The sequence below is a fragment of the Galeopterus variegatus genome, unplaced genomic scaffold (assembly GCF_000696425.1).
Source record: "Galeopterus variegatus unplaced genomic scaffold, G_variegatus-3.0.2 Scaffold633, whole genome shotgun sequence".
NCBI classification, from domain to species: Eukaryota; Metazoa; Chordata; class Mammalia; order Dermoptera; family Cynocephalidae; genus Galeopterus; species Galeopterus variegatus.
In genome coordinates, this window is record NW_007726744.1 from 200,857 (window position 1) to 211,864 (window position 11,008).

At 58.3% G+C, this 11,008-nt stretch overlaps 1 protein-coding gene across 1 annotated transcript in view; it reads left to right on the top strand.

The window, feature by feature from the left end:
- CACNA1G (calcium channel, voltage-dependent, T type, alpha 1G subunit) overlaps positions 1-10,784 on the top strand; it is a 64,241-nt gene extending 53,457 nt beyond the window's left edge. Inside the window, exons 27-38 of the mRNA XM_008570836.1 lie at positions 263-414; positions 1,152-1,261; positions 1,959-2,092; positions 2,360-2,430; positions 2,565-2,643; positions 2,732-2,853; positions 3,173-3,526; positions 4,121-4,264; positions 6,106-6,240; positions 7,964-8,141; positions 8,459-8,628; positions 9,739-10,784. Of these exons, the coding sequence (XP_008569058.1) occupies positions 263-414; positions 1,152-1,261; positions 1,959-2,092; positions 2,360-2,430; positions 2,565-2,643; positions 2,732-2,853; positions 3,173-3,526; positions 4,121-4,264; positions 6,106-6,240; positions 7,964-8,141; positions 8,459-8,628; positions 9,739-10,473 (2,384 nt within the window). The 3' untranslated portion in view covers positions 10,474-10,784. The remainder of the gene's footprint in view (positions 1-262; positions 415-1,151; positions 1,262-1,958; positions 2,093-2,359; positions 2,431-2,564; positions 2,644-2,731; positions 2,854-3,172; positions 3,527-4,120; positions 4,265-6,105; positions 6,241-7,963; positions 8,142-8,458; positions 8,629-9,738) is intronic.
- Positions 10,785-11,008: the final 224 nt, after the last annotated feature.

Below are 11,008 nucleotides of genomic sequence, written 5' to 3' on the forward strand. Positions count from 1 at the left end.
ACCTGGTGGCTAATGTAGGTTGGGAGCTCTGCATGTCCTGCCCTGTCCTGCCCCCAACTGCATCCAGTAGAACAGATGCTTGAAGGGGGACACTCTGAGAGAGCTGCCCCCTTCATATGAGTGTGGGGAGGGCGAGGAGGCGGACGACACTGGAATGTTTCAGCTCTGGCGTTGGAGGCTGGTGGCTGTGAGGGACTGTGGGTGGAGGGGTGCAGGGGGCAGGGGCCTGATGCTTGCTCTGCTCTCCTCCCTGCCCCACCAGAAGCCCAGTGTAAACCCTACTACTCGGACTACTCCCGCTTCCGGCTCCTTGTCCACCACTTGTGCACCAGCCACTACCTGGATCTCTTCATCACAGGTGTCATTGGGCTGAACGTGGTCACCATGGCCATGGAGCACTACCAGCAGCCCCAGGTAGGAATGAGTGACCAGCCATCTGGCCCCCACTTCCAGCGAGGGGACCCCTGAGTGAAGCTAACACAGCCTGAGCCAGGTCAGCCCTGTGCCAGGCAAGTTCTGGCCATGCTACATGGGTTGCTCTTGTGCCGCTTGCAGTGATCCTTGGAGGTGGGTATCGTCTTTGTTTTATAGATGAGGACACTGAGGCTCAGAGAGGTTAGTTGACTTGACCAAAGTCACACAGCTAGGAAATGGAGGGCCTGGTTTCTTTACCCAGCAAATATTTATTGAGTGCCTACTAGGTGCTGGGCTCTGGACCTTGGAGGGCAAAGAAGGCAGACTGGTACCTGCACCTTTGGGAGTTTAGATTCTAGTGGACATCCAGCTCCAAAGCTCACCTTTGATCTTTCCACTTCTCCAGTCAGCCTTCCTTGGTGCCCTCCAGCTCTCCATTTCCCCATCTGTACAATGAGGAGGTTGAATTGGTAATGCACGAGACCCCTTCCAGTCCTAGCATTCTGTGCCTTCCAGCACGTTCTCATTTGGTCTCCTTACCAAGGTTTGAATCATTCACGTGAATGAGGACCCTGTTCCATTCTGGGGCCAATGATCCGCCATAATGGTGGGAACGGGGAAGACAGGTCCCCTTAGACTCACCTTGTCTCCCAGATGTGGGAGCTATGATGGAGGGGTGAGGTGGGCATCAGCCCTGGGCCTTAGGAGACCCTGAATCTTGCCCCTATCCCCGCCAGATCCTGGACGAGGCTCTGAAGATCTGCAACTACATCTTTACTGTCATCTTCGTCTTGGAGTCAGTTTTCAAACTTGTGGCCTTTGGCTTCCGCCGGTTCTTCCAGGACAGGTAACAGGAGAGGGGTATGGGAGTGTTGGCGGAGGGGGAGGTGGGGTGGTCTCTTGGGCAAATAGGAGGCCCTAGTGCTGAAGACCTTCCTAATTCCCCACCCCAGGGATGATGGGGGATGGTGAGCATCCAGAGCCTGGGAGATGGGAGGGAGTGGAGGGAATTTGACAAGACAGGGCCCAAGGGACAGTAGCAGCTAGAAGTCAGTGTGTCCTAGCCTGGGGCTTAAGAGCCCAGAGCCTGGAGCCAGACTGCCTGGACTGGATTCAAATCCTGGTTCCACCACTGGTAGCTGGTGGCCTTGGGTAAGTGATGTAACCTCTCTGTGCCTCAGTTTCCTCATCTGTAAAATGGGAAATAGTAATATAATAATAGCATCCACAATGGAGTTGTGAGATTATGAGTTCCTATTTATAAAGCCCTTAAAACAGCATTTGGCACATGGTAAACACCATATCAGTGCTAAATAAAAAGGCAAATGAACAAAAATGAGAAGCAGAGACCCTCGAGCTAAAGTCCTAACCCTACCAGTGCCATGCACTGGCCATGTGCCTTAGGTAAGCCATGCCTCTTTCCTGCAGGATGGGGAGGCTGTACCAGCTGACCTCTGCCTCCTTTCCAGCCTCTCTGTGCCACAACTGTCCCTCCCCCACAATGCCCCTTCCCTGCTCAGGGAGCTGTGTCCTGGGCTTTCCAGGTGGAACCAGCTGGACCTGGCCATCGTGCTGCTATCCATCATGGGCATCACGCTGGAGGAGATTGAAGTCAACGCCTCGCTGCCCATCAACCCCACCATCATCCGCATCATGAGGGTGCTGCGCATCGCCCGAGGTTGGTGCCCGCCTGCCTGCCCACACACCTGTCCTCCCAGGGTGACCAGCCCAGGGGGAGATAGCTAGGGTCAGCTTAATGGCTGGCCAGGACTGGGTGGCTGTGGGTTCTCATAGGTCCTTCCACCAGCGGGGCTGAGGGTGGTGGGGCTGCAGCCTGGCTGGCCAGGGCTGGCCATCCCACTAGCCCCAGCCCTGGCCCTGGCCCTGCCAGCTGTGTGGCCAGGGACCCAGAGGGGCCAGCTCACGACGTTGTCCTGTTCTGCAGTGCTGAAGCTGCTGAAGATGGCTGTGGGCATGCGGGCGCTGCTGGACACGGTGATGCAGGCCCTGCCCCAGGTAGCTGGAAGGAGGGGGAGGGAAGGAGGGGTCCTCTCGGGGAGTGAGAGGTACTAGCCAAAGGGGCAGGAGGCTCAGGGAAGCTGACTGGGAGGTCCAGCAGCACCTTTTCCATTTCCTTTCCTCTTTTCCAGGTGGGGAACCTGGGACTTCTCTTCATGTTGTTGTTTTTCATCTTTGCAGCTCTGGGTGTGGAGCTCTTTGGAGACCTGGGTGAGTTAGGGTAGGGGAGGGTGGAGGTGCCAGGGCTGAAGACTGAGGGGCTCCTGGACTAACAGGGGCCTCTCTTCCTTCTCTCCAGAGTGTGACGAGACACACCCCTGCGAGGGCCTGGGCCGGCATGCCACCTTTCGAAACTTTGGCATGGCCTTCCTCACCCTTTTCCGAGTCTCCACCGGTGACAACTGGAACGGCATTATGAAGGTGAGGCCTGGCTCAGGCACCAGGGAGGGAGGCAGCCCCACTTCTTGAGCCAGGCTTCCTTGGGAAGATGAAGTGGCCATGAATAAAAGCATGTGACCCTCTTTCCCCCATGCCAGAAAACTCTGGAACTCCCTTCCTCCAGGACATGCTGTGACACACTTCCCCAGGCGGTCTCTGATGCTCTCCTGCCCCCAGGACACTGTAACTCCCTCCTCCTCCCCTCCCTTCTCCTTCAGTGCTGTGACAACAATGACCCGATTTTCCAAGACAGCTCAGTCCCTGCCCTCCCGGCCTCACCCCTCTATTCTGCCTCCCCCAGGACACCCTCCGGGACTGTGACCAGGAGTCCACCTGCTACAACACGGTCATCTCGCCCATCTACTTCGTGTCCTTTGTGCTGACAGCGCAGTTCGTGCTGGTCAACGTGGTGATTGCTGTGCTCATGAAGCACCTGGAGGAGAGCAACAAGGAGGCCAAGGAGGAGGCGGAGCTGGAGGCCGAGCTGGAGCTGGAGATGAAGACGCTCAGCCCGCAGCCCCACTCGCCGCTGGGCAGCCCCTTCCTCTGGCCTGGGCTTGAGGGCCCCGATAGCCCCGACAGCCCCAAGCCTGGGGCCCTGCACACCGGGGCCCAGGCTGGAGCAGCTTCCCGCTTCTCCCTCCAACACCCCACGGTGAGCAAACACCCACCCCTGCCGCGGATGGGATGGGGAGGAGAAGGGTGGGAGGGTGGCCGGTAGCCCAGCGGGCACCCAGCAGACCCGAGGTCCTCCTGCCCGTCCCAGGCAGGGCTGCCCACACTCACTCCGCAGCCACCCGGCCGGTGCACGTGCCGGCCTATCCTTGCCCTGCTCCTCCAGCACGGTCTGGCCTCCCCTTCCTGGCTCTTAGGTTCCAGGTTAAGTTTTCTGTTTCCTTCCTGTTTCTTTCTTACCCTTGCCCAACTGCCAAACCTCTTTCCTGCCCACGCTTCAACCTGCCTATCCCCTTCCCTCTCTCCACCCTTCCCACTCGCTCCCTCTTCCTCTCCCTGTGGGCTCTGCTCACCTTCCATCTCCCATCTCTCCTTCCTCCTTCCACAACTTCCCTCCCCCTCTTCTCTGCCTCCTCGTTGCTGTGCGTGTGTGCGTGTGTGCGTGTGCACACGTGTGCGTGTCGTGTGGGTCTCTCTCCCCTGTCTCCCTCTGTGTCTCCTGTCAATCCCATCACTGCTCCTCTGACCCTGCTTCCCTGACTCTCCGGCTCCCCTATGGGCTGGTCCTCCCCAGGACAGACAGCTGTTTGACACCATATCCCTGCTGATCCAGGGCTCCCTGGAGGGGGAGCTGAAGCTGATGGATGAGCTGGCAGGCCCAGGGGGCCAGCCCTCTGCCTTCCCTTCTGCCCTCAGCCCGGGCGGCTCCGACCTACAGGTTACTGTGCCCCCTCCCCTGACCACGCCGGGCTGTGACATGCTGTGCCATGCTTCTGGGGAGGCTGGGGGTGTTTCCTGTCCACGGGGTGTCTATAGAAAGAGCAGCCTCAGGGCCCCAGTGGAGTGTGGGGCCTGGCAGGAGACAGTCAGGGGTTCTTCTAGGCTGAGATCAACCTCCAGAACAAAGTTGGAAGGTAGGGATGCTGAGATTGCTCTTCCAAAGGAAAAGGATGGGTGGAGGAGGGGCTTTGAGAGGGGATTTGCAAGAAAGAATCCCCTTAGAGAAGAGAAGAAGGGGATGGGGCAAAAGATGAACTGGCAGTGAGAACTTAAGGGGTGGAGGAGGCGAGGTGCCAGATCCAAGAAAGAAGAGTTTCCAGGGGTAGTACAGGTGGCCAGGGAGCCCACTCGGGGGGGGGTGTCTTTAGCCACAGTCTACTTCTTCTCCGTGTCCAGCATCCACCCCTCCAGTCCTCTGTTTGGTGGCTTTTTAAGCTGTGGAGCCCACTGGACATGATGAGACCCAGTGATTTCTGTCCTGGGGGGGATGGAAGTCTCCAGCTGGGAGTGGATTCTGGGACTGTGGTGTGAGATGGGACTTGACTTCCTCCCCAAGCCTAGCCTCTTCCCATAGTGCCACGTGTGTTTTCACCAGTCCCATCCAATCCCAGGTCTTCTGCTTTCTGGGGTCCTCCTCTCCTCCTCTCCTCCACTTGTCCCCTCCTCTTGGCAGAGGTCCCACCATCTCTCCCCCTAGGTTGGGGCTGCAGATCTGGAGTGGAGGCAAGAAGGCAGGTGTCAGCTGCAGATGGAAAACCTAGTCCTCTGCAGGCCCTGTGGGGTGGAGGGACAGGCAGGCAGGTTCCTAGGAAGAATTTAGCTTGATCCAAAGAAATAGACAGTCGTCCTCGTGTGGGAAGGGATCTTGACTCTTGTTGGGATTCAGTCTCAGAACTGGGAATGATCAAGTCTGAGATCAGTGGGAAAGCAAGTCCCTTCCCAAGGCCTCCCCATCCTGAAAAATGCTCAAGAGGAAATGTGGTGGGAGAGAAGAGGCAGCCATGGGAAGCTGATCAGGGCAGCCCACTCCTCTGGGAGCATCTTCCCAGCATCTTATAGGCACTGAAGACCCCCCTGCAGATCCCAGGTGAGCCAGCCGGATGGTGTGGCGGTCCACCCGAGTGCGCCCACTCCCGGCTGGCAGGAGGCGAGCACCTCCCAGAGCCCAAGTTGGAGAGGGTGGCGGGCTGCTGGCAGGCGGAGGAGGGCCCGCAAGGGGAGAAGCCAGAATCTGGGGGCAGGCCAAGTCCTGCCAGGCTTTTGGATGCAGAGAGAATAGGCAGAAAACAGACGTCAGACTGGCGGCATTGTCCCCAACACCCCCCATGCCGCTCTGTCTGCTGCGAAGAGAGACAGCTTTGCGAGCCTTTCTTCTTCCTTTTTTTTTTTTTTTTTTTTTTTATCATCTTTATGAGAGTCGAAAGGCCTCCTCCTCCCTGCTTCCTCCCGGGGTGGTGGTGGCATGGGAGGGGGCTGCTCGGGTTCCTGGGGTGTCTTTTGAATGTGTTTCTGCGTCTCCTCTCCTTGCTTTGCCAGTGTTTGCTCTGGCTCTTTGGCGCCTGCCGCGGCCTCTCTGATCAGAGCAGGGGGTTGAAGTGGGTGAGGGGAGGTGCTGTCAGTTCATCTGGGAGAGGGGTGGAGAGAGAGAAGCGATGCCTTTTTTCCCCGTGCTTTGTGAAAAGAGGGACGTGGGGGCTGAGAGTGCGTGTGTGTGCGTGCACACGCACGGGTGTGCACTGTCCGGGTTTCTCACGCCTGATCATCTCTCTCCCTATCTAGATCCCTCTAGCTGAGATGGAGGCTCTGTCTCTGACGTCAGAGATTGTGTCTGAACTGTCCTGCTCTCTAGCTCTGACGGATGACTCTTTGCCTGATGACACTCACACACTCTTACTTAGTGCCCCGGAGAGCAATGTACATACACACAGCCCCTCACTGCTCCCCTGGCCACCCCCAGGGCTGGGCTGGCTGCAGGGCTCCAGACTGGCCCACGGAGGGCCCGGCCGCCTCCTCTCTCTTTGCCACCAGGCCCCACCCAGAGGCATCAACCCCAGGCTTTGCTGGCATGAAGTCTTCCAGGTCCCCCAGTGGGGACAAAGAAATCAGATAAGATTAAATTGGGGCCTTGCCCCAAAGGATGTAGGGGCAGCAGTTGTGAAAGGGCTAAGCCAGACACCCAGAAGTGACACAGCCCAGAATGGAGGTGGCATCAGAGTCAGTCTCTGTGTGTGGAGCCCTGTGCGAGCCAGCCCTCCCCTCCCTGCACCCCTCCTTTCCACCTCTCCCCCACATGAGACCTCCACCACCACGTAGTGGGTGAGAGCCACATCTCTGCTGCCACCACCATGCCCTTCCTCACCTGGGGGGCTGTTCCTGTCTCCTCTGTCACTGTCCCCGTGTGTCCCTGCGTCCTTGCCAAACCTGGTGGGGGGGCTTCTTTATGTTCTGACAACTTCTTCACCCTTTCTCAGCTTCCTGTCCCCTTCTGACCATGAGCAGCCCCCTCCCCCTGGTCTGTCCCCTCCGGTAGTCAGAGCAGGGCCTTGATTGACCACAGGCTGGGGGGTCTCTAGGGGTCTTGGGTGGCTGGAAGAAGTGGAGTCTGGGACTGAGAGGGGAAGCAAAGGATCCAGACCATCCTCTAGCACAACCATCCTCTAGGCCAACCATCCTCAGGCCTGCTGAGGCTATTTAACTGGCTGGGCCCACATCGGGACAGGAATCCTACAGCCCTCCTGAGAACTAGGAGTGGACAGTTTAGGGGGAGGGGTCAGAAGGGTAGTGCAGAAATCCCTTGGGGGCAAACTTTGGCTCCCTCCAGCTGGGGCCCAATGCTGAATACCACCTTTCTTTGGAACAGATGCAAAAAACCCACCCCCACCCCCAGCCTGTCCACTAGGGCAGAGCTGAGTGCACAGTACCCAGGTCTTGCCCCCACCCCCAATAGCCCACCAGAATCATTGTGTTGTTAAAGTGGGGGTGGGGGAGCTGGCAGTGGCATCCCCCTAGTGTTCATCTGTCGTTCGACCCACATGAACCCAGCCCGGGCCCCATGCAGAGTAATAAGAATTGGATTAACAGCCTGGGACCTGCAGGCATTCCCGGCTGCCCAGTCCCCTGCTCACTGGGAGGGCACTGTCCCCTCCCTACTCCCCCAACATCTCCAGCACAGGGTTGGGGAGGTGCTGCTGTTAGATTTTAATCCTCTCCTGTGCTGCTCTAGGTCAGGGCCCCAGGCCCATCCCCTGTGGACACCAGCGGGGCTACCTCCAGAGCCTCTAAGTGGGGCCTTTAGGATAAGTTTGTGAGGCACCCACAGGCTGGGGGCTGGGGGCTGCTCTCCCGTCTCTGGATACCTCCTCACCCTCTCCATCATCCCAGGGGGAGGCTGGGGGGGATGCAATGTACATAGCTGGGGTGCAGGGCCTCCTCCCAGGCCCTCCTCCCTCTGTGTGTGGGGCTCATCCATGTGTCCGCCCCTTCTCCTGACCACGTTCATGCCCATCACCACCTTGTCCTGGGAAGGAATGGGGTCGAGGGTGGCAGGGGGGGCTTGTTTCTATTGTCTAGCTCTGCCTCAGTTACCAAACCTGGATGCCCCCTCTTTCTCCCACCTCCTCCTCTGTTCCTTTTGCAGATGGAGCCCCACCCTGGGGAGGTGCCCAGCAAGCTGGGACCAGACTTGCTGACTGTGTGGAAGTCTGGGGTCAGCCGAACGCACTCCCTGCCCAATGACAGCTACATGTGCCGGCATGGGAGCACTGCCGAGGAGTCCCTGGGACACAGGGGCTGGGGGATCCCCAAAGCTCAATCAGGTACCAGGGCTGAGGCAGGCTGGCTCGGTTCACATGGGGAGATGCCAGCCTTGCCTAAGCCAGTCCTGACCTGGGTGGAGGGGACAGAGGCAGCAGAAGATGTCTCTCCTACCCCCGGGGAGCCCCCAGCCTGAAAGGGAATGCCCAGCCCCGGCCTGAGGGAGCCCCGGCCTGAGGGGAGTAGCTTTCAACCCAGGATGGTGAGGGTGGAGGCCCTGATAGGGGAGAGGAAGGAAGGCTCAGGTGGGCCAGCACCTGTCAACCCTGCGGCTCTTCTCTCTCTTCCTCCCTGCTCCCTGCTCCCTTCCCTACCACAGGCTCTGTCTTGTCCGTTCACTCCCAGCCAGCAGACACCAGCTACATCCTGCAGCTTCCCAAAGATGTACCCCATCTGCTCCATCCCCACAGCATCCCCACCAGGGGCACCATCCCGAAACTGCCCCCACCAGGCCGCTCCCCTTTGGCTCAGAGGCCACTCAGGCGTCAGGTGAGCAGGTGTAGAGAGGTGAGCATGGGCGGGGGGGCTGGACTCTTTTGCTGGGAATTCTAGGCTATTGGTGATGACCAGGGTTGACACTTTCATTCTTCCAGCAAACATTTATTGTGTGCCAATGATGTGCCAGACTCAGTTCTAGGTACCAGGGACACAGCACTGGGCAAGGCAGAAGTGGTCTGTGGCTTCTTGAGGTTTGCATCCTCTCCCTTATTTCACTGAGGAGGCCTGGGGACCAGAGGGGGATGTTGGTTGCCCAGGGCCACACATATCAAGTTGGAGGTAGAACCCAAGTCTCTGTACTCCTCCCCCAGTCCCCACCCACCCAAAGCTGCCCCCCTATTCTCTGTATTTTGGACCACGCTGAGGAGCATGAGGCAGGTTTTAAATGTCTTCACTTTTGGCCACTTTCTGGAGCCCACACTCCAAGGGCACAGAACAGAGGCTCTGCCCGACCTGTGACAAGGCTACAGTCCATGCCCCATGCGTGCTCACATGTATAAGCAAGGACACGTGAGAATCTGCCTGTTCCCATGCACATGGGGGAGCAGGCACAGTCCTCATCCATCATGTAGCCTCTGTGTGCCAGGCACTGGGGACACGGCCCTTGCCCTCTGGAGTTCATAGTCTAATAGCATAGACATACACGCCGTCAGATCATTGCAGCAACAGATCCCAGACACTAGATGGTCATGTGTGTGGTGCAGCAAGGAGCAAAGAGGAGGAAAGGTGCTTGCCAATTGGGAAGGGTATTCAAGGCCAAAGGGGTAGCCTATGCAAAGGCTGGGAAGTGTGAAAAAGGCAGTTGGGGAGCAGAGCTGGCCCTGGTACGTTCCTGCATCCCAGGGGTCAGGGGCTTCAGGCTGGGGAGAAACCAGGGCATGGGGGAGAGAAGACAGGACTTGGGGTGGGGGAGGAGGCATTGTGGACCATAGAGGTCAGTCTGCACATGGCCCCCATCTCCCATTAAGAGCAGCTACCGATATCCCTGCTTAGGGTGGTCCTGCAACTGCACGGGGGGTAAGGGAGATCCAGCTTAACAGGAGGGGCAATCCATGTTGGAGAAGAAGCCCCTGGACTGAGCCCTCCCTCCACTCCATACAGGCAGCAATAAGGACTGATTCCTTGGACGTTCAGGGCCTGGGCAGCCAGGAAGACCTGCTGCTGGAGGTGAGCAGGCCCTCCCCACCTCTGGCCCGGGCCTCGTCCTTCTGGGGCCGGTCGAGCATCCAGGTGCAGCAGCATCCCCGCAGCCAGAGCAAGATCTCGAAGCACATACCCCTGCCAACCCCTTGCCTGGGCCCGGAACCCAACCAGGGCAAGGACCCTCCAGAGACCAGAAGCAGCTTAGAGCTGGACACGGAGCTGAGCTGGATTTCAGGAGACCTCCCGCCCACGGGCAGCCACGCAGAGCCCCCGTCCCCACGGGACCTGAAGAAGTGCTACAGTGTGGAGGCCCAGAGCTGCCGGCGGCGGGCTGCGTCCTGGCTGGATGAACAGAGGAGACACTCCATTGCGGTCAGCTGCCTGGACAGCGGCTCCCAACCCCGCCTGGGCCCAGGCTCCTCCAGCCTTGGGGGCCAGACTCTTGGGGGGCCTGGGAGCCGGCCCAAGAAAAAACTCAGCCCTCCCAGTATCTCCATAGACCCTCCCGAGAGCCAGGGCCCTCGGCCCCTACCCAGCCCTGGCGTCTGCCTCCGGAGGAGGGCTCCGTCCAGCGACTCCAAGGATCCCTCGGCCTCTGGCCCCCCTGACAGCATGGCTGCCTCTCCCCCCCCAAAGAAAGACGTGCTGAGTCTCTCTGGTTTATCCTCTGACCCAGCAGACCTGGACCCCTGAGTCCTGCCCCATATTCCCACTCACCTTTCTCCACTGGGTGCCAAATCCTAGCTCCTCCTCCTGGGCTCTATTCCTGAAAAAAGTTCCATATACATCCCAAGGAGGCACTCCTCCCCACCTCAGTGGCTCTGGGTACCTGCAAGCAGAACTTCCAAAGAGAGTTGACAGCAGCAGCCCTGGCAACTCCAGACAGAAAGAGAGGCCCACTGCAGCTGAGGTTCCCGACACCAGGAGCTGTTGGGAGAAAGCAATACGTTTGTGCAGAATCTCTATGTATATTCTATTTTATTAAATTAATTGAATCTAGTATATGCGGGATGTACGACATTTTGTGACTGAAGACACTTGTTTCCTTCTACTTTTATGTGTCTCAGAATATTTTGGAGGTGAAGGCGTCTGCCTCTTGGCTATTTTAACCTAAAATAACCAGTCTAGTTATATTCCCTCTTCTTGCAAAGCACAAGCTGGGACCGCGAGTGCATTACAGCCCTGACGGTGGCCCACCTTCAGCAGAGAGCGAGGACCATTTTGGAAA